Genomic DNA, 23238 nt, shown 5'->3' on the forward strand with positions numbered 1-23238 from the left:
GCATCGCGGGGAAGTTGTTGGAGACTCTGCGTTGTGAGCTCTGATTTATTTTATTTTATTTTATTTTTTTTAACTTTCATGTCACTGCATTTGTTCTCCTGCCCCTCTCCCTGCTCAGGTGCAGCGTCTCCCAAAGCCGCTTTCTCTGGGAACTTCTCCGCCGAGAGCAGCGCCTTCTTGACATTGTTGTTATATGTACTTTATTTTTAATTTTTTTTTGTTTTGTTGTTTTCGGATAGAAGTTTGCGAGCGGGTACGAGAGCAGAAGGGCAGGCCGAGGCTTGGGTGCCCGAGGGGCTTTTGTCCGGCGGCGGGGCGGGCTCGGGTGGGGCCCGGTGGGGCCGCCACCCTTAGAGCCGGGGGGATTAAAAACAGCGAGTTTTCAGGCGTCTCGCTGAAACACAAGAAAATCCTTTTTATCCCCAGAGGGGCAGAGGCTCGCAGAGCTCCTGTGGGAGCGCACTCGGGAGGGAGCAGCCTCAGACCCGGCGGATTCGAGCTCGGGAGCTCCCGCGTTTCACGGGGTGGTTCGGCGGGAGCCCCGCCGGGATCCGCTGCCGCTCCCCGGGCCCGCCGCCGCCTCCCACCGCCATGGACAACCCCCGCCGCCTTTTGGCATCTCCAGCTCCGCCGCCGGAACCCCTCTGCTTGCCGGGGGCCACCATCCCCCCGTCCCCGCTGGCCCTCGGAGCCCCCGCGGCCACTCGGAGACAAAGAAGGGGCCGGGGCTGCCTCTCTCCCCGGAGCGCAGCCGTACGTTTCCTCTCCTCCTTTCGGGCAGCGGCAGGTTTGTGAAGATCCCGCTGGCCCTTGCGGGGAGAACCCCGCCGTCACCACCGTTTTTAAGAGGGACTGGGCATCCCAGTGGTATCTGGGCGTTGTGGAGCTCGGTGGTGCAAGCACCTGCCTGCCCGGCCAAGACCCCCGGCCGGGGTCGGGGAGCCATGGCTGGGGTCGGGGAGCCATGGCTGGGGTTGGGGAGCCGTGGCTGGGCTCCACGCACGGCTTTCCCAAGCACCGGAGCGTGGTTTGGGCTGCTGGATCTCCCGTGCTGGCCTCGGGGATTCCCTTACACAGCACGTCCCACTCACAGAGGCTCCACGCGCTTCCAAACTGAAATTTTCATCCTGCTGTCATGACAGCATAGGCCAGCTTCTGGCTTCATGGACTTCTGAATCTTGTTTTCTTTGGCGAGGGAAAAACGCTTTGCTGTGCACTTGATGTACTATGAGGGTGGTGAGGCACTGGAACAGGTTGCCCAGAGAAGCTGTGGATGCCCCGTCCCTGGAGGTGTTCAAGGCCAGGCTGGATGGGGCTTTGGGCAACCTGGTCTGGTGGGAGGTGTCCCTGCCCATGGCAGGGGGGTTGGAACTAGATGATCTTTGAGGTCCCTTCCAACCCAAACCATTCTATGATTCTATGATTCTACCTCTTAGGTTTACTGCTGGGGACATACAGGACACTCGAGTGCCATGCAGCCTTCCGACAGCAGCGAGTGTAGGGAAAAATATATATATGTTTTCCTCTTCTCTGACTACTGTTTGAGCCACTTGATGGACGTGCGTGGGTTTTTGGGGTGAAAGCTTCTCGTGTGTCTTGGGGCTGAGCACTGTGAGGAGAAGGACCGGATTGCTGTTGGGGTTTTCTCTCTCTAAGCATGTATGTGGATTATATTTAGTGCAGTAAGGTGGGTGTGGTACTCATATTGAATTTATTAGCTTATTAAGCATTGGAGAAACAGGTACATATTGAAATTACTCTGGTCTCTTAAATTGCTAATGAATGCAATTATACTTTGAGGGAGTTATGAATGTCTTCTCCACACCACTGCAGCACACCTTTGTTCAGCGAAGAAGAACTCCTTCGTTTCGTGCCTGTCTTTATTTCCTACAATGGGGCTCAAACTTCTTTAAGTTGGGGGCTTTGTAAGGAAACTTCTCTAACGGTTGCTTTTGTTTTCCTGGTGCAGGCAGTGCAGCCTGAGGAGCTGGGCTCACCTGGTCCATGCGAAAGCAAGACGAACCGAGGTGCAGCAGATGAAGGAGAGGCAGCGAGGTCAGCTGGTGGGGACAGCAGCGTGGCTGTGAGCTGCCCCAGCCTCCGTCTCCATGCCTACAGCATCGAGAGCATGACAACGTTTCCCAATGGCTGTGGAAACGGCACCACCGTTACTTGTATAGTTATGGATAATAAAGAGCCCCAAACCCAGACTACCTGTGTCAGTCATAACGGGGGATACAGCACCGGTAACAGTCATGAGGAGGAAATCCAAGAGGATAAGCTCAGCCCTTCCAAAATCATGCGCTTTTTCACCACCCCTCGGAAACGGGCTAATTCCAGCTCTGAGAGGCCTCGTTCTCTGGTTTTGATGGGCAACTCATCCACATGGAATGCTTTGTCTTCCATCAGAAAAATGGGATCTTTCAAGAAGTTGAAATCTTCCGTTCTCCAAGGAATTCAAACAAGGGAATGCTCAGACATCTTAAATGAGAACGGCGTAGGCAACCAGGGTTCAAACGGGGCAGTGGTGAGAGTTCAGACTAACAGATATTCCTATTCGGGGCCTCTACATGATTTCCAGAACGCAGTGGATGGTTTAGCTTCTGACTGCTCTGATGCAGAGGACAGTGATGAGTCTTTCCTGAGGAACACCCATCGCTCACGCAGCATCAGGCGGGCTTATGGTGCTGGCCGCATAAACTTACTAGACACAGACAAAGTTCAGAGTCACCACAACTGTACTAGGCCAACATCACCAGTCATCGCAGAGCCAAAGATCTGTGAAATTTTGGTGAAAGACTCTGAAAACAACAGGATCATTTATCGGAGAAGCAAAAGTTCGGATAACTTGAACTTTCTGAAAAAAAGCTCATTCAAACGGAAGTCCACCTCAAACCTCACCGACCTCAAGGTTGCAAATGAAAAACAGATGCCAACAAGGACTGTGAGTGTTACCTCTACCGACTCGGACAAAACTGGTGGGAACCCTGAGAGGAGATCCAAGCGGTGGAAGAGCCCTATCAGGGCAAAGGATTTTGACCGAGTTTTGAAACTTGTCAGTAACGTTACGGATGTTGCGTGGAAGAAGGATGGCCCAAAGAACACGGCTCCTTCTCCCAGCGAGCAGTCCCAGAGAACAAGGTCAAACAGCAGACTGCACGATGACTACTCCCGCAGGGTTTCCAGCAGCACGGATCATGACAGAAAGAGATGCACCTCCTCAGTATCTAGTCCAGACTCTTCCTTGCCGGGAACACCTTGTCTGCAAACCCCCGCTGTTGCTCAGGATAAAGAGGCTGAAATGAATGTAGTTGTTGCTGAAGACAAAAGCCTCAGGACGTCATCAGGTATCCCAGACTCCGATAGCTTATCACCCACGCTGAATGACATTAGTCCATTTCCTAATGAAGTGTTTTATTCGGACTTGGATGAACCAAAAGCTACCCAGCAGTTTACATACGAAGCTGAAAACCCTCACGTTCCGGTCAGGCCGACTACTCCAAAGCCTCAAAGTCCTACTGCAGAGAAGGTCAAGTGCAATATGAATTTCCAGTGCCCAAACCATCACAGCACGTTGTCACTGAGCTCATCGGAGAGCGAGGAGAGAGCCGAGGTACCGGGGCCGAAGCTGGGCAGGAATCCTGTTTGCTTCCAGGACTCGGTGCAAACTGTCTACTACGATGATGGAAATGAGGACAGTGGCATAAGCAGCCACTCTCAGCTGAGCCTCAATTTAGCCTCTGGTGCTGAAGAGAAAAAGGAAGAGGTAAGAAAGCAAGCAAAATCCTTAAGAACCTGTGTGTATATTTCTATTAGGTTTTGTCTTTATTAATGCAAAACAATGCAAACAATGCAAAACAACCTGAATGCTAATGGCTATTGCAGCTTGTTATTGCTAAAATATGCTGACAGTAATTATTTCCTTTAATATATTCCCTTTGGATGCTAACATGAAATTATTTTTTCTTTGTGCATTAATATCAAAGAAAGCTTTGGCAGCAAAGCTGTTCATGTACGTTTTCAAGGGCAGGTTGTTGCAGCCTGCAGATACACCGCGTCGTCATGTGGTCTTGTCAGATTTTACCAGCCCGAGCAGGGTCTGGCTGTCTCCTTCCAAGCTGAAAGGTCTCTGAAGAGTCTGTATATTTTAAAGCGGCGTTGGTTCCTTGTAAACCTCTTTGCCTGTGGAAGCCTTGCAGGACGTGGTAGTACATGTGGAGCAGTGTGGCGTGAAAGATGCGGTGCAGAGGTTTAAGCATACACTTGTGTCCAATGTTTTCACTGGGCAGCAATGGCCATTGCTGAGGGCAAACTATTTGGGTATTTACTTGCCCGCAAATTTCAAACAGCAGTACTTTATGGGCTGGCTCGAGTGCGTTGCTACTCATGTTTTGGTGAAGACACCAGTGTTTCTGTCCGCCTAACGCATGATTTCATACTCCGGGTAGATGGGTAGGTGTATTGCAGCACCTCTGAGGTGAGTTCATGTAATAACCCTGTGCCCTTACCCGAAGCAGCGTGTGAGCTGGCAGAGGAGCAGTTGCAGTGATCTGGCAGGGTTGGTGAGGAGCTGTCATACGTGTCCTGCAGCCCCTGGGGACGGCGTGGCTCACCTCAGCCATGTGCAGTAATGTGGTTTTGAGCTACTCGGGGTGAGGCAGCAGGGAAAGTTTCACTGCTCCTTGGGAAAAATACACTGGGGCAAAAATCTCTCTGGATCTGTATGAATATGGCAACCAGTTACAAAATAAATCTGGCGTATCTTTTAAGCCACATCAGTTTGACTAAATGTATCTTACACCTTAGATATGAGAGAGACAAAGGCGACTGATGCAGCTGCACAAACTTCAGCCCTTCATGCTATAATATCTTAAAATGCCTGTGAAGCCATCTTGCTTTTAAAAGCCTGGTATGTTTTTTGCAAACTAACTGTAAATGGTTACACAGTCTATCAATATTGTCCTTCTGCTGGAAAAAAGTGAGTTGGTTTACTGTACTGCTTGCGGCTATGGTAAGATTGAAAAGATGAACCCAATGTGTGTAAATGTTGGGGTTATTCCTCTTAGTTGCCACAGCCATGTGTCTTTCCCAAAACTCTCACTTGAGAGCGTATGCAAAGAGTTGCTTTCTCGCTAGTGTGGACGGATGTGGGTTGTATTTCTCAGGGATAAAATGGGCAGTAGAATTAGTGCTACTCATCTACCATCTAGTGGTGATCTGTCATCATGACCCAAGAGAAATTCAGCTCCTCCCTCCCCTTGGCTCCTGACAAACCAGTACACTTTTCAAATGAAGGTCTACATTGGGCGGATAAAAGTGACTGCGGTTTTAGTTTTAACACCACGTTCTGTTATTATCTAACATGCAATTTAAACTTTCTATTATAATATATTTTAGGTCAACCTTGAGTGCCTTTCAGTGCTCGCTTCAGCTGTCTGAGATACGGAGTGTGAACTGGTGGCAGCTCTGGGTTTGTGCAGCGGGCAGGCGGCTGGTGTAGGATGGAGCCCTGCAGGAGATGGAGGAAATGGTGACCAGGGGATGGGCTCCTCAGCTGCGAGGGCAGCAGTGAGGGACTTTAGCCCTCTCCTCCTGCTGTGAGCACTACCTGGAGCCCCCTGTGTATGGCAAAACAACTGCAGCCACTCAGATGGTGCAGCTGCATCCACATCTCCCTCCTGATCCAAAAAAGCAAAGTTTTTGGAGGTGGTAGCTGTGGATCGGAAGCAGGAGCTGAGCAGGAGAGGGTTTCCTTCTGTCTTACCATGCAAGGGCTGTAAACTCTGTCTTCCCTTCTTTCCACGCCTGCTCCTCATCCCATAGAATCCTAAAGCTGTGGTACTCTGTGACTACAAAGCAGCAAGTGGTATGGTTTCTCCTCGCCATTTCTTTGCAGGGTTTCATTGCTCATTTCCTCCTCCTCTTCAGCATGTTTCCCTCAGTGTGGAGGTAGCTTGATACCAAAGATACTTATGCCAGGTTATTTTTTAATTGGAGTTTATTCAGCCCACAGGCACTTTTATGAATGCCACATACTCGCACAATGAGGTCACTGAGGTTTGAACTTTTGACTACTCTACCTTACACCTCCACGTTAAGAACGGTACCCGCTCAGCAAGTTGCTCCTGGGACAGTCAAGCACTTGGCTTATTCTCAGCAATCATTTGAGATGCAATACTGAGCCATACAAATCCCAAATTTTTAAAACTTTGTCTGATCCTTTAATGCACTGTGGTGACAGACAAATCTGCACTGTTTCCATGGTTCATGCATCTTCTTTTCTGTATGGATTTAATATAAAGGCCGTTATGTATTCCAGTACAGCCACTAAAATCTCTGTGGCTTGGAGACATGTTTCAGTACAAAGTGTACAAGGCGCTAAATGGTCAGGCTCGACTGTTTCTCCTTTCAGGACTGACTGCTGTAGTTGGAAGATAATCTAGTTTATTCCCTTACAAATGGAGTCTGTGGAACTTAGTTCATCTCAGTATTTTCCCAAATGCAGAAACATTTCTACCCTGGGTTTCCCCGACGCCATAAAGCTGATTTTGCAGTATTCATACAGGAGGATTTATCCATTTACCTGAATTGATGTTTTGGGGATTTTTTTTCCTATGTGATTCAGTCTTGAGATCCTGTCACTTTGCTGGTTTCACCAAAATGCATGATTTGGACTGGAGGAGGGGAGGTGTTTGGCCTTCTCGGTTGTTGGTCCTGCCAGAGGTTGCTTCCCAGGGAAGAGCTAATTAAGTGCAGCCTGGATCCATGCCTCAGCACTTCTTAGGCTGCAGAGGCGTGAGTCACCAAAGCTCGTCTGTGGCAGCCCAGGCTTTCCCAGTCTCTGCTTTATGCCTCTGTCACTTATATTCGATATGTTGCTTTTAAATAGCATCAGGAGATAATTAAGTACAAGTTTGTATTTGGACTGTTTCACAAAGTCTTCACCTCCCTGAAGAAAGTCCCAACATCACCATCAATAACGAAAACTTAAGCTCTTTGCTTTGGACTGGCATGTGGCAGCCACTAACGCTGCCTAAACAAAACACTGTTCTGAATTTGTTACAAAAAGGACAAATCAAGTTACTTGACATTTCACCTGGTCTTTCACAAGCCCTTAAAGCACCTGCTATTTAAGTTGCCTTGCTGGCATCTGGCTTCACAGTGCACCAGACTTTTTATTACTTACTTAACTTATCTGCATGACTATAAGTGAATGATAAATTACAGTGAAGAGGTAATTAGGGTTGAGTCACATTTTGTTTGCAGACTGTCTTTTAAGTGCTCTGAACCTGTCTGTTGACTCATTTCTGTCCGTGCCATGCAGAAATCAGTGGTCCCAACTAATCCACACGGTGCAGTCGCCCAGCTGTTGGCAGAGCTGAGCTGGTCTGTCCCATACAGGTCTCTGGGCTCTGAATATTAAGCACAGATGGCTGATCTTGCAGGCCAGATTATGGAGAAGAGGAAGAAGAGGGGGTGGGAAGAAGAAGATGGGTGGGAATATGGAGAGATTTCAGCTGTGTCCTCACTGTTCATTCTCCCAATTTCTTGCTTCAGAAGGTGTCCTCACAGTGAAGGACCAAAGGGTGGCAGCTGGATGTGGTCATGTTCGATACCCACAAGGAACATGTAGCAGCCAGGAGCTAAGGATGGGCATCCTTGATGCCTACCACAAGCTCCTGAGTGCTGGGCATGAGCACACCTGCTGGGAGCTAGCAGGTTTCAGCTCTCAAAACTCTTATTTTTGGATTTATTCACCTCTGACTCATCCACATGCTATTTAAAGTTTGGCTTAATCAGCTTAATCTGTATTACTGAAAATGCGCTAAATTGTGAAGTTAGGTAATTAGGTAAAGTAAATAAGTGTGTGGGGAGGGGGGAATGACTTCATAAACTGGGTTTACCCCTATGGGGCTTGTAATTTGGAGCGAGGGCTCACCACTCCAGTGTCACTCTGGTCTTGCTGGCTACAGGGCCTGGGGACAGAGCAGCAGAGCACTCTCACAGGCTCCCAGCAGGGTCTCTGACAGCAAACAGAGGTTTCAGTTAGACTGAGTGACATGGGATTTCCACTGAGCTGCTGTGCTGCTCAGCACAAGTCAGGATGCATTCATGCCGTGTCTCTGCAGTTGCTCAAAGAGTGACTTCCAGGAGCGCTTGCCCAGAGCTGAACCAGAAATCACTGCGCGCTGCTACAGACCCAAACTGCAGAACCCATCACTGAAACGGCGCGGAAGGAAGCCCTCCAAGGACACAAATATCTTCCCAACACATCAAAACCCTTCCAGCTCGCTGCAGCAGAGCTGTCTGCCAGGCAGTACAGCCTTGTAATCGTTTGCTGCTGTATCCTCTACTGGGAAGAAGAAAAAGAAGGCAGTGGTGACAGTAATCTGAATTCTGGATCAGGTTAGATTTTAGACTGAGGTACTCTGCAGTGCTAGATGAAATTGACCATTCCTGAAAACCGTTGAGTAACACAGGAGTTGCTGTTATCCCTACAAAAGGGTCTGTGGGTGCTGAAAGGGGAAGCTCAGATGGACTCCGCTGTATTTAGCCTTGGCAAGCTGCTCCCTTTCCTCACTGCCTTTGTGCCTTTCCAGGGTGCCTGCTGTTTGACTCTGCCGTAGCTCTCCTCTGACACCCCAGTAGTACCCAGATGCTGTTCCCCCTGGGATCGGGAGTAATAGTACCCCGGGGAGTGCAACGGCACTTCTGGCCATGTAATTCGGTTTTTACATCAAGCATGGTGCTGAGCTGTCAGCACTGAAAATCTGTCTTGATGCTAAGGCAGTTGTGATTCCAAATTAAGCTGCGGCAGCTGCAGAGTTTCCTCTGAGCTGCCTGCATTTCCCCTTTCTGGCATCTGGAGGCTGCCGTGCTGCTCGTGGTACTGGGATGGAGACAGCAGCCTCCACTCTCCCTGCTCCAGGCTCAATCACAGCAGCCTCACCCTTACTCCACGCTCTAGGAAGTAATGGTTTGCAGACATAGAGTTGCCCAAGGCAGCTCCACCCCACACAAACTGGAGTTTGTGACTGCTGCTGGGACCTGCTGGTGGCTGGGCTTGGGCAGGGAGGATGAGGCTTTACCCTGGAAGGGTGGAGGGAGGGAGGAACCCAAGGACCTCTGCCTGAGAGAGACACTGAAGAGACACAAAGGCCTATGGCTTTTTATGTTTTGCTTTGTTAGCATGAACTTCCACTTTCAACCTGTGGTTATCATCTGGCTTTTGAGGTTCGCCAGCGGATGTTACAAAGACAGCCTGGAAAAAGTTGCTTGTTTTACCAAATAAAAGGAAAATGTTTTTTTTTAGACTTGTTACTTGATCTGGGATGTTCTGAGCCGATTTAAGAATTACTTATGGATGTATTTAGGGATTGTTAATGCCTACACATCTTCTAAAAAGAGATGGAGGGTATGAATATTCTTTTACTATACACTACAGGCTTGCTACTCCAGTTCAGATACTGAAGTAAAGAGGGGACAGCGTTAGAGCATCACCCAGCCCTCCCTAAGATCAGTCCTTGGAAAACTAGTGGAAGCAGTTCTCTAGTTTTAGCATGCTTGGTTTTTTATATGACTGGTGACATTATTTCTGCAAAGCAAATACATTTCCCTGCAAAGTCCCTTAGGCCAGTCGGAAACGTTAGCTGATTTGGTTTTGGAAATGAGTTAGAGGAGAGAATGAAGGAAATCCTTGAGGCTGAAGAACAGATTTGAGAGTCAGGAGATCCGCTTGTCATTTCCAGTTCAGCCCTATGCTTCCTCTGTGACTTACTCAACTTAACTGCTTTGTGTCTGCTCCTTATCTGCAAAATGTGGATATTGCGAAGGTGAACTTGCTAATCTTGGGCAGGCATGCTGCTGAGAGCGAAAGCATTATGCTCATTGATTATGATAAGCAGGCTTTCAAGCATCAGGTTAAATGAAGCAAACCTGCATTAAAAATTCCTTAGAAATACATGGCCAAATTTTATTTGTGGTTGTATCTATATAGCCTGATCTTTTAATGTGGTTTTATAGGTGTGTTTGTTAGCTGAAACACCACAATTGCTTTGGTGTCAATAAATCCCAAGAGTAGAATTATATACAATTTTCCAATTTCTAAAATGTCCAAAATGCGTGTTTTACCATAGTAGTTTGTGTTGCTAATTGGGATTGATTTTGATTTTGCCATATTACAATTTTACTTTATGACAAGCAGTCACAAGTAGCGTTCATCAAATTTTTAAATTGTGGGTCCACCCAATTTTTGAGGGGGAGTTGGGGAGGAAGAAAAGGCAAATTTTCTTGCTGTAATTTTTATAACTTCCAAGCAGCTAAAACTTATGCTAAACTTTTAATGTGGTTGTATTACTTTGATTTCTTACGCTTTGCTTGTTTTTATAGGTGTGAATGCATATGTTCTTAAACAGTTCTCATGCAGCTGTTTCACAGATTGTGTTCTCCCGTCTTGCAGACCACAGGTCAAAAAGCAGTGTGCATTCTAGGGATAGATAATCGATACATTTGTTTGGGGTCTTCTCAAGGGCTAATTATCTTTTTAGTTAATTAGCTGGTGGATGCTGGTGGAAGAGGAGGCGCAAGCATGTAAAGAAAAAGGATATAGCGCAATTTGTATTTAATTAAAAAGGAATAGATGAAAATTTCTTCCTGTAAGTGAATGGGACCGGTTTAATAATTCTGGTTAGTTTGTGATAGAAGACACAGACATGGACTGCACAGGCCCTTTCTTCTACAGTAAAAGCAAATATTTCCATGGTGACTCTTGCTGTGATGGTGTCAGTGTTGGAAATTGTCAGCCTGTTGGATCAACAGGGAATCACTGGGCTCTCAACACTTCAAAATCTTTCTATAAAATTTGGAAAGAAAGCAATGAATTTCTTTTCTCTGGAAGGCTGTATTGTATGTGGAATCTCATAATCTCTGTGTCTGTCACAATAGCTTGCAAATAAAAATATTGATTATGTCCAAGAAACGTAAACCAAGCTTTTGACCCTCAGTTAGCAGTGATGATAAATGAACTTCAACTAGTGCTCCCCCACTGCTATTTAGCAACAAGAAAAAGTGCAAAGGTTCCCTTTTATCATGTACCTGGATGTAGACACGTTGTCTGGACTTTTACTCTGTTAAGTGAAGGTGATAAAATAATTTATGACCACTGGGTCACAATCACTTGGTGGTTTATGGTTTTGCTAGCTTATATGAAAGGAAAAATCAATTCTGATGTTACTACTGAGTTCCTAACATTTGGCAGTTAGTGTGTTATACAGAAATACCAGCTAAATAATAGTAACAAATTATGATACTGGCATATAGCTGACATTGCTAGCATAAAAAGTTTGTACATTTTCATATAGACTTCTAAACACAGGCACAAATGTGTACTTGTGATCAAAACACAGGAAATAACATAAATGCTGTCATTTTCCACTGTAAATATTCCAGTTTCTGCTTTTAAGCCTTGTCATTTACAAAGAACATGACTGATTATCCATCACAAGTTTTCACTGAAAATATATAGTCATTGTGTTCTGATACTGATCGGTTTTTCTTTGTAGTTTATTCTCAGCCGGAATTATTATGTGTTTCATTTATCCCACCTTTTTATAAATTGCATTTGGATATGAATATGCATTTCTTGCAAATACATGATGAGGTTTTGATTAGCTCCTTTCTCTGGAGTAGAAAAAGGCAGCTATAGTTAGCAAGGTTGCATTTCTGCCAGGCAGCTCAAAAGTACAGAGATTCCCAAACAAGAAGCAATGCAACTTATTGTGGAGCTAAGTTAAAAAAAAAAAAAAAAAAGAAATAAAAGGCAGAAGGGAGCTAGTTGCTTTAATGAAAAACAGCTATGAAATACCCTTGAGCATGAGCTTCCCCCGGGGTTGATGGGCAGCAGCAGCATCCTCTCTGTGTGGCCCTGTGGTGCAGCTGCTGCTTGGGCAGAGGGAAGGGAAAAGGATGCTCTTCCCCTGGAGACCAGCACAGCTGGGGGTCCTTGTCCAGGAGACACCTACCTGGTGACTTTCCAGCAGATTGCCAGGTAGAGAAAAAACTTTTGGGAGATTTAAGTGACCCTTTATGTATCCATATGTTATGAAGCATTAATTGTATCAGGACGTTTAGAACATAAAAATAAAATTTAAGAAACGCAAATAGGTAAGGGTATGGGTAGAAATGCAGGTTAGTGGGCAGGGAGCCTCAGCAATGCACACAGGCATCAGCGTGTTCATAGAGCAGTGACCTTATTTTCATTAGGGAGTTTATTGGCATAAACACATTAACAAAAAGTCACCCAGGGATTGTTTTCCCTTTGGCAGCATGATGGCAACAGTATGTCAGCCCTCACAAGGGTACTAACAGCAGCAAGGTTGGGTTGGGCCAGACTTACAATTTGGGCTTTTTTCTGTGGTGGAGAGTGTGCTCAGGTACAGAATGAAGGGTTATTCAACTGGGTCAGCAAAAGTCCTGCCGTGCGATTTCAGGTGCTGGCAGTTTTTTGCCGTTTCACTGATTCCATCCGTATAAGCAACGCTTTGCCAGTACTGTTCAGATCAGATCTCATGCTCCTTGGGCAGCGCTCCCTCTGAAGGCAATTTTGGGTGCTGAATTTGTCAAACATGCACTGTAGTCAGACTACACTAATATTTGCAGGGCCTGGCTCTCACCTGGCTGCAAAGGCTGAAATTTCAGCGGTTGAACACCTGATGCTGATGTTGCTTACATTGGTATTAATGAGTAACAGGGAATGCCAACAGCCGTCATGTGCCATTAAATGCAACAGGGTTGTACCAGTGCCAGGTCGAGTTGAGTGAGATCATGATCAGGTCCTTGAAGCTGCTGTGCCCGGATTGGGAAATCAGTCTGGGGCCAGGCAGAGGAGAGATCTGGTCTGTCTGGGCTCAGCCTCCGCGCTGTAGTTGTCTACCTGGGAGCAGTCTGGGAAAGCTCCTGCTGTAGCCAGGTTGGTGTGGTCGGGGGGCCATGGGGAGACACCCTAAGCAGCACACCTGAAAGGGGCACCTAGAGTTGAGCTGAGTTGCCTAAAAATAGCTGTCAAGTGCAACAAGGGGCAGGTATTCAAGACAGCTGCACACAGCTGGAAAGCACCTTGTGGGGAAGCTGCACCTTGGTGGCGTGGGAGAGAAGGACCAAGCAGGATTCCCCACAGTGTTGGGGAACATGTTTGTAGTGCCATCTACACCTACCTGCAATCAGATCTGGCTCCTGATTCCTGCCCATAGTGCTCTGTAGGCTTGGCTGACACTCTTGATTGGGGGCACAAATTGTTTGCCTGAACATAGGCACCCAGCACTGCTGGAGGTGCCCTGAGTTGTTCCCCCACATCTCCAGGGCCTGCTTCTGGATGTCCTACGCCTCCAGTACGTCCTGTGTCATCCTTGCAGGATGAGTGGTATGTGGAGATATTTTAGATCCCTTAGGACATTTGAAATGACTCTGGGTACCTATATGTAGGCAACAGAATCTCACCCCAGATCTCTACAGGCTACAATAAGAGCTTTAATGTCTAGCTAACATACATACACCTCCACTGCAGACATCAGAAGTTAGATGTGGGGATTTGGAGCTGAATTCCCCCTGAAGAGTGACAAATTACATGGGAAGAATACCAAATAAAAGTGTAGCCCAGATCACAGTAAACGTTCATTTTAAATGTTTTTTTTTTGTAGATCTGCTGTTGTCAGGAAACAGAAAAACGATTGAAATGCAATGATTTAACTAATACGCTGTTGTAGGAATTTAGCTGTCCAGATAAAATGAATTTATTTGCATCAGTATAAATAAGTAGTGTTTGTAGTCTCAGAAGAAACCTAACCTGGGATGCAGCCTAGAAGATAAGATTAATAATCTTGTGTGCTATTATTGGTGATCCTGTGCTGTGCCAGACTAGCAGGTGTGAATTTCAGAAAATCCAGTGTAGATTCAGCTGAGACCTGTACTTCTCAGAGATCTGGTTATTCCTTTAAATTTTTGACCAAAACTTATGATGCATGAGTCAGTGCATAACATTTTGATTTCCATCATATATGAAGTGCCATGTATATCTCTGCTCATAGAATAGTTAGAGTTGGAAGAGACCTTAAAGATCATCAAGTTCCAACCCCCCTGCCATGGGCAGGGACACCTCCCACTAGAGCAGGTTGCTCAAAGCCCCATCCAGCCTGGCCTTGAACACTTCCAGGGATGGAGCATCCACAACCTCTCTGAGCAACCTGTTCCAGTGTCTCACCACCCCGACAGTAAACAATTTCTTTCTAATGTCTATAGAGTTACTGATAATGATTGTAGAACATAAACCTGCTTTCACTTACAAGATATTAATCAAGAGAAAGTTTTTTGAGGTCAGTGGTGCTGCACCAGCACTAGTGGTGTAAAAACAGTGATAGATGGAACAAAACTGTTTCCTCAGTATTTTTTCATTGATGTCAAGAATCAGACTGACCCTGAAGTGACTGCAGTAGTGGAGCCGGTGAGTTGTGTGCTGGATATTTTACTCCTACTAGTAAACAGTCACTTGATCAGGTCCTGCTTGAGTAGGTCACTTAAAGAGAGGTTATCAGTCTGGTTTCCTTGGATTTTTGCTGTGAGAGGATTAAGTTTTCTGTTTTATTAGTATTCTTCAATGCAGTTTATAGATCTCAGCCTTAAAATACACGTCCTTCAGCATTGCTTATTGCACAGCAGAGATTAGTCTCGCTGTCATTTGGATCACTGCTGTAGGTGGAGTGCTGCAGATGGAGAGCAGCCCTCTCTTTGCAAATGTTATTGCTCAAGATAAGGGTGTAGAAAGCAGATTAGGAGATCACATGTGACGTGTCCTTCCCTCAGTCTAAAAGTACAGGATGATGGGATGAACTTCGCCTGACTGGTTACACAGAGAGTTTGCTCTCACTTCTAGCTCTTACGGACAAGACTTTGCAAAACAGAAACAGAAAATGACTCTCATAAGCTCCTTTCTTAGTCACTGCGTATGTGGAGACCCTTTACCTGTGTCTGACTCTGAGGTAAGAACCTTATTTAACCTGTGGTTTTGTTGCTCTGACCTCGGAGGGGATGGTTTAAGGGACAGCTTCTGATGAAGCTGTGTCACTGCACCAGCCAGGGAGTCACTTTCTACTGAATCACTTTTATTATTGAAAGTGGTCCTGAGCTGAAATCTGCAGAGAAGCTGAAGCATGCTCGAGTGCCAGGTGTGATGCCATAGAAGTCAGAATTTATGCAAGTGCTCTATTTAGAATAAATTTCATGCCGTAAGTGAAATAATTGAATGTAGAGCAGTGTATGACATCGATCATTTTTCATGCCTTAATTGCAGTAATCATGTTAAAATGCTGACTGTTTAATAACTCTGCCTACTAGCTAAAGTGCTTTCATACAGTGAAATTTGTCTTGAGCTGTCTTTCAAAAAGAGCAAAATCTGCCCGCTGTTTTAGGTGGCCTTCTAAAAAAGGCACGTCAGAGTTGCACTGTCCTGGTTGAAAACAGCAGGTGGAGAAGAAGATGACAGAAGATAGGTCCTCTTTCACAGGCATCTTTGTAAAAGGCTGATTCTGGGCTGCATGTTTGCATTGAATATGCAATACCTGAAATGCCTTCCTCTGGTCTGAAACAGATGAACAAAATGTAGCCAGACACAGTCAAAATGATGCCTTTTTTTTGGGGAATACTTAGTAGCTTTGAACATCATGAGAAGTGCACTTGGGTGGTCTAAAGATATCCTAATAAAGATGTAGGCTGATGTTTTTGTCAAAAAAAAAAGGTCAGAATTAGTTCATAATTTGTATGAGAACTTGGGGCAGGGCTGAGTTGCTCAGCAGTGCTTTGGAGTTTGTCACTCACTCCATCAGCCATTGATGCAAACTGCCACCCAGCCCAGAAAGACCCATCTTCCTCTCTCTGTTTCTTTTCTGTTCTTTGTAGAGGAGCCAGGAAAAGCTGAGGAAACTGTGAGGATTTGGAAATTTCAGGGAAAAGTGAATGCAATTTTTTATGTGCAGTATTTTTTCTCAAAAACTGCAGGGGTTTTATTAAAAAAGTTAACAGCAGTATTACTCCAAATGCATTGAAATGCTTAAAAATGTTCCCTCTAACAATTATGTCAGCTGAGGTTATTTTATTTCCAAACTTGTAGTACCAGTGCAATTATGATACCTGCAGGTGTTAACCTCTGTGAGTCAGATGTGCTGTTAAATAGGAACATTTTCATTTTCCAAGCTTCCTCTCCAAAACCATCGGTTTTTCCTGTATTTGTGTCTCCGGTCCTACTCCGTATGACTATAATCTCTTTGAGTGTATAGAAAATTAGCTTCTGCCTTCGAAACTGGATGAGCTCACTCACCCGACTCGCACATGGCTGCGTAATCTCTACATCTGACCCAAGGGAGAGCGTGGGAGTGAGTGGTAGGAGAGGGTGCGACTGCCCGGTTTGGTATCGGCTCACAGTTACCTGGGACGGGCAAGCAGTCAAACTGCAGCCTTACTGTTTATTTTCATCACTGAATGGAGGTCAAGCAGAGGAATATCATAGAATCATAGAATGGTTTGGGTTGGAAGGGACCTTGAAGATCATCCAGTTCCAAACCCACTAGAGCAGGTTGCTCAAAGCCTCGTTCAACCTGAGCTTGAACACCTCCAATGATGGGGCATCCACAACTTGTCTGGGCAACCTGTTCCAGTGTCTCACCACCCTCATTGTGAAAAATGTCTTCCTTATGCCCAATCTAAACTCTTTCACTAAACCATAGTCCCTTGTCCAAAAAGTCCAGAAACACAGCCAGAGTGCTGGTTGAATTATTTTTACTGGTGTTACATGTAACATCCTACTTGTGCACAGGAGCAAGTCCTGTGAGTGCCAGAGCTGTCTTTCCAAGACATCATTCAGTGAATTCAGTGTTTATCGTAGGACCTGTCTGTACTGTTGAGCTAATAGATGAGTTTTTAGTGTTACTAGTCATGTTTGTGTGAGAGATGCTGACAGTTGGGTGTTAACCTTATTCAGCACAAGCATGACGATGGCTTTCCGTTGCAAAGTTACTCTTTTCCTGAATTGTCAGTTGCATTTATTGTATGTATTATGTTAACACTTTCTTTTTAGCAATGTTAAGTTGATCTGCCATATGAAAAACACTGATTGTCAGAAAATTGTGTGGCTTATTTGACTTGTTCACATTTAAAAAGGTTGTTTCTGATGACCACTGGAAGAGGTCCCCATCCCAGGATGAAGAAAAGACAGACACTCAAAAGGTCACACCCAGGAGATGGGGCTCTGGAAAAAGATCTCGCCCCAGACCTCTCTCAGACTATGGCCAAATGGCGATCAGAAGTTTCTCTATACCAGAAGATGCGGTTGCGGTGGAGTCTCAGAAGACAGACTGCACGGATGGAGACAATCAGCCAGGACTGGCTTCTGCTGGGTCTGTGATGCAAAGCAATACTGTAGGCTACCACAGAGGACGAAAGAGAAGACCCATCTCCGTGATAGGTGGGGTCAATTTCTATGGAAGCGGTCCGGCAGAAGAGATAGAAGGTCTGCTGACACAAGTAAGATAAGAGATGTGCTCTCTGCAAACTGCGCAAGACCCTTTCACTTCCTTGTCTCTATCTTCAGCCTAGAAAATAGAATGGATGCTTCCTTCTCTTCCTTCCCTTTTGTCAAGCTGACATCGTGTACTTACAATTCTGCTTTCCTGGTCACTAATTACTTTGTCTTGTTGTTGAAAAACAAACCAGCATGGAATAAAACTGATACTGACTTTGGGATTATCTTTTTCGTATTGTAAATAACCCTTATTTCTCTCTTGGAATGCTTGTTATGTGTCATATTGGTGTATAAGAGCTGATCTGTATGCAATACAGCTGTGTGTTTAGTCACCTTACAGAGTGTAAGGCCTGAGGAAGAGAGGAGTACAAACAATACGGTAGTAACACATTATTTATTGATCATTTCAAATTCTACAAAAGCAGACCTGTTCAAAAACCTATGGCATTAGCTGTGGTGTTCAAAATCTTGGTATTGGCATAGCGACGATACTTGGAGTTAATGAGGAAGTAGCATTAAGAACTTGCTAATAAATTAAGGAATTAATGAAATAAAGAAAGACTCTAAGAAAACTGAATATGAAAAAAACCCACCACTCTGTTTATGCACAACTATATTGACCTGATTGAACGTAGGAAGCCTGTAAGAAAATAGCGAGTGGTTACTACTTAAGCAATGCTTATGTACTTATTGGCCATTTGTGTTGGCTTATGTAAGAAACTGAGAAAGAAAAAACTTCTGAAAGATAAAACTAGCTTAGTTACAGAGCTTCAGACTCATGGGCTTTTGTAACTCTGCATTGATCAGGTATTTTCCACTCTCCAGAAAAGCTGGGGGACTCCTACCTAAAGCAGTTGCCAAGTTGATAAAACAACAGAACAAAAAAGGAATAGTATTTACATCCTCAAAAAATGTGCTTCCAGTGGTTATGACTGGAATTTGAATCTTTCCCATGCCACTTACTCTCCTGCTGGGAAGTTCAGTGCAGTATCATTCATGGCCGTGGTACTTCCCTGACTGAAATCAAATGCTGAAACAATGGCAGGATTTTCAGTCTCTTGTGAAAAGCAATTTTTAACGTTAACTTTGTTATTGTATATTGCACAATTTTTCTTTATAATTCCCTGATGAAAATAAGCATCTTGAAGTCTGTACCAGCAAAGCTCTGATTGAAGCCACTGAATGTTTTACCCAGGCAAAGGCCATAATTTCAAACCTGACATAATTGGGATATTTTAAAATTAATCTTAGAACTACTTAGCTTGGAGGAAAAAAAGAGGAAATTTTTTGTTATTGTTATAAATTCAGGGCATCTTACTCTGATAGATGGATTTCAAGCTATACTGAGTATCAGCAACCCAAATAATCCTTGCTGTACCATGGAAGTGATTGAACACTCTCCAGGCCATTCATTTGCTGCTGAAAACAAATTGATCTCTCTTGAAACCTTCCTGCATCAGTTTATTAGTGAAGGAACATGCATCAAGGCAGCCATTTGAGTTGACTCTTCCCATGCTCTGATGCTGCCACGAGGGCTGGCTGGGGTTAAACAAGCACATTGCTGGATCACTGTGGTCAAGACTAAAACCATTCCCCACAGGGACACATTTTTAACCCAAATGATGGCCTTCCTGAGCCTGCCACTGAGTAACGACAGCACATCCTTGCCTGTCTGGGGAAGGGATCTAGCCTGAAGCCTTACAAGAAAATTTTAGAATAATAGAATTAAACACCTTTCTTGCTATATGCTGTTTGCATATAGTAATTGACATGACTTCTTTTACCTATTTGATGCAAAATATCGGGCTTATTCTTTGTGTTGTTGCTCAGTGGTGGGATCCTGATTTATTCCTAAAGCAGTGAAGAAATGAGGTTTAAAGGTGAGGTTATAGTTAAATCATATTCAGTACACACAGAGGCTTTGGCAATTATATTCGAAAGTAAATTTGTAGCTGGAATGTAAAAAAGGACTAATGAAGTGGGAATACATGTGCTGGAAGTATTTCATGTGGGGCTTTCAAAGGCTGATCTTCACCTTGCTGATTTTTTTTCTTAAAAGCTTTTCTTAAAACCCATGGGAATATTTGAGAAGTGTAGTGCTAATTGCTTCTTTGCTGTGTTTTGTTTTGGTCCGACAGCTCAGGCATGAGAAAATGTTTTCAAACAATTCTAAATCATTGATTTCATAATAGAGTGTCAAGAGAACATAAAAAACCCCACCCCAGTCTTCCAGATTACCTGATAGATGGACCCACAGACAGTAACGAAAGATAAGATGTGAAGATGAGTTTCTCTGAAGTTCATATGCTGAGGTCTGGCTATTTAATGTTGAGTGTTTAAGCAAGGTCATTCAGCCTGGCTAATGTGGAGCGTCCGTTGTTTGTATAGTGGCCAGCCCAGCCTAAACCATGACAAGGGACAACATAAAATTAGGCTCCATTTGCAAATAAAACAGGAGTAGGTTCTCCTAATCATAATTAATGATTTAACGAAAGAAAATGGCTTCTAGATAAAGTTACAAGTAAGCTTAATAGTATCTCTTTTTAATGAGACTCCTGGGAACTTCAGAGTAGAGGATCATTTGGGCAATTATTTTTGTCTTGTCAGGTATCTTTATTTTACTTACAAGCAACACATTTAGTTGAAGAAAGCAAGTTTCCCAAGAAGTGAACACACAACTTCCAGCAGTAGCATTTCTGGTCATTCTTTCCCTTGGGGTTTCCCTTGGGATGGGTGGTTACAGCCCCGGGCGGCGTTGCGCAGGCTGTTCTCACAGCACTTCAATCCCGGGGCGTTTGGGCACAGAGTATCACAAGATGAAAATTATAGAGCATCTCTAGCCATAACAGGAGGTTAAGGAGTTCTTAATGTAACAGAGAACTGTAAGATAATAAAGTACTTTCTGCAGTGCTGGTGGGTATGGTATGCAGTGTTTAAGCAATGTCACCTCAAAGTAGAGGACTGTGCTGCCCCTCAATTAGCTGGGTTAAAACCTTAACAAACCTTACTTTGTACTGGGGTTTTGCTCCGTTGGACTTGCTGGTGGCTTTACTAATACTGGATTTTGCTGTTTTCTCTGTAGCCTGCAGCGCGGCCGCCCGTCCCAGCGCACCAGGTCCCCCCTTACAAGGCTGTTTCAGCCAGGTTCCGGCCGCTCACCTTTTCCCAAAGCACCCCCATCGGCCTGGACCGGGTTGGACGGAGGCGGCAGATGAGAACGTCTAACGGTAAGATGGGCGAGCCTTTTTAACTCTCTAGATCTCAACTTCATACCCCAGCTTGGTCAGGAAGTAGGGTGTTATAGTGTGGAACACAAAAAGGTGCAAACCAACGCAGTGACAACGTAATACTCAGCTAAGTTGTTTTGTTTTATGACTTTCTCATCTTTTCCTGCTGTGTGACATGTAAAGCTTGTTTTTCACACCTACTGTTTCACATTGCTGTGGTTTGTTCTTCTGTACCATTTGTACTCCTATATTTTCCACTCTCTATTCACATACTTGCCTGAAGATAATAATAGAATATGAAGGACGTAAGGTCTAATACGCTTGAGATCACACCCAAACCATAGCCACATCATACATGTATTTTTAATTTTCTGTTTGCCATGCATTCAGCTTAACTACCTAGATAGGCAAGCCTTAAATAATTAAGCAACTTGTTTCAGAGAACTGTGTGCTGTTGCAGTTGCTTATTCAGTGGTGAGCGCGGCCCAACCAGGGTTCTGGGACGTGATGGACAGATTCTTGGAAAAAATCACCTTTCTGGAAGCAGTACCTTTCATCAGACTCCCTGATGTGTCTTGTGTATTTTTTTCTGTAATTGTGTACTATTACCATGCAATGCTGTCTTGAATTAATAGAAAGTCCTATCTAGCATTAGGGGAACATTTCTTGTCAGGTGGCACCAGAAGAGCCTGGGTTTATACCATTTGTAGTTTTTTTCAGACCATCATGAACATAATCTGAACAGTTATTAATGTTTAACTGGCAAGAGTTGGACATAAAAGCAAAATTTCACTTCATATTCTTCACTGTTAATAGTGAACAAAACATTACTGGGAACCTTCACTCTGCCTCTCTGTGGAGAGAATAAGTAAAGGTGTCTGGATCAGGGCTTGCCATGACTGAAGTAGGAAAGTTAGCAAATAACATTTTCAGTGTTTCTTTACTAAAATTATGCATATGTTTACTACTCAGTACTTGGCTTTTGTGGTTCTAAGCTAAGTTTTAGCTGCAATGATATCTAAATTCTGCTCAGAAAGTCCCTCAACTGCAAATTAATTTATATAAGAACATTTTAAAACTGCATTTTCCAGTCTTCAGTAGAGTGTGACAGTTTTCTTCAGAAGATTCTCTCCAAGGAACAGAGTTGATAATGTCTAACTATAGCAATGAAATACATTCTATATATTATATTAGTATTGTCCTTTTAATTTATATTGTAGTAAAATATTGGGAAATACTTTAAAATCCACGTCCTTGCTATATGTATCTCAGTATACTTAATGATCCAGATTAAACATCAAGGTAAATTCAATAGTTAGTACACAACCCTTGCTGAGATTATGTGGTATCTCCGTCCCTGATTCCAGAGGTACTGCACACAGAAAAACAGGTTCGCCATGAGTTAATTTCAAAAAAAAGATACTATTTTTACATATCACAGAGTAGGGGTTCCTTTTTTATTTTTAGTTATCCTTTCCACTTCGTGTTTGGAAACCCCCTGAAATAATAATAGTTACTTAGACAACTGCCTGAGAGTAGTGTCTTTCCAGGTATTTAAGATTTCAAAAAACATAAACAACAGGATGACAAATACACAAAGCAAAGTTTCTGCCACTTTTCAAGACAATGAAGCCAAACCAATATTGATTATGCTAGATGCAACTTTTATGACTCATTACAATAAACATAGTAGTTGAGCAGGAAAAGCTTCTGAAATCAAAACCCTGAAGGCAAGTGGGGAACATCACGGACTTCGCAGTTTGAGAGGGGTTGCAAAGATGTTGAGTAGCTCCAGCAGAAAATAATAAAGTGACCAGTGTCACACATTCTGATCTCTTTCCTTTTTCTCTTAAATTCACAAGGCATTTCCTTGTCTTTGAATATGTGAGCGTTTTTTGTTTGCTCATGTACAGTGAAATTCGATAGCACAAAAAGCCCTTTATTACAGAGAGAAATTCTAAACCCAAACACTGAAAACCAGTGGTGTCTTATTTTAGTTACTTGCTAAAGCCTTATACTACTTGTATGTCTACTTTTATAACAAGAGGCAACGGGAGGCAAGCACTGGAGGCAAAATTGAAGCTGTCAGGTAGAAGCTAAAAGACCAGGAGCCCAATGGTAAAATTGTCCCAAGTGCTGCCAATGCCACGCTCCCTGTCAGAGAGAGAGGCCCTTTTACCTCCAGGCACCTTCATGCAGAAAGTTGTATTAAAAAGAGGAAGATTTAGATTATTTATGAACCAGGGAACATTTGAAATAAAAAGAGCCTTTGTTTTCTAGACAAAACAAAAGCAGGCTGCTGACATGGAAATCAAGAGATTATGGGGTAGTTTCTAATCAAAGAATTAGAGGAAAGCTGGCAAGGTGAAATAATACACAGTATAGGATGGCACATCCTTTACAGGCAATGTCAATGATCGCCGCATCCTCAAATGAAGGATGGGGCAG

General features: G+C 44.1%; 1 protein-coding gene across 4 annotated transcripts in view; it reads left to right on the forward strand.

Moving 5' to 3' along the window:
- Nucleotides 1-23238, forward strand: part of SPATA13 (spermatogenesis associated 13) — a 159634-nt gene that overhangs the window by 111228 nt on the left and 25168 nt on the right. For 2 of the 4 annotated variants that reach the window (XM_014966068.1, XM_014966069.1), the window contains exons 2-4: nt 1970-3766; nt 17203-17565; nt 20646-20790. In XM_014966068.1, coding sequence (XP_014821554.1) covers nt 1970-3766; nt 17203-17565; nt 20646-20790 — 2305 coding nt within the window. Of the gene's footprint in view, nt 1-1969; nt 3767-14877; nt 15030-17202; nt 17566-20645; nt 20791-23238 lie in introns of those variants that run through there. The other 2 variants (XM_014966071.1, XM_014966070.1) reach the window with 2 other exon arrangements.

The sequence above is a fragment of the Calidris pugnax genome, unplaced genomic scaffold (genome assembly GCF_001431845.1).
Source record: "Calidris pugnax isolate Ruff unplaced genomic scaffold, ASM143184v1 scaffold20, whole genome shotgun sequence".
NCBI lineage: Eukaryota > Metazoa > Chordata > Aves > Charadriiformes > Scolopacidae > Calidris > Calidris pugnax.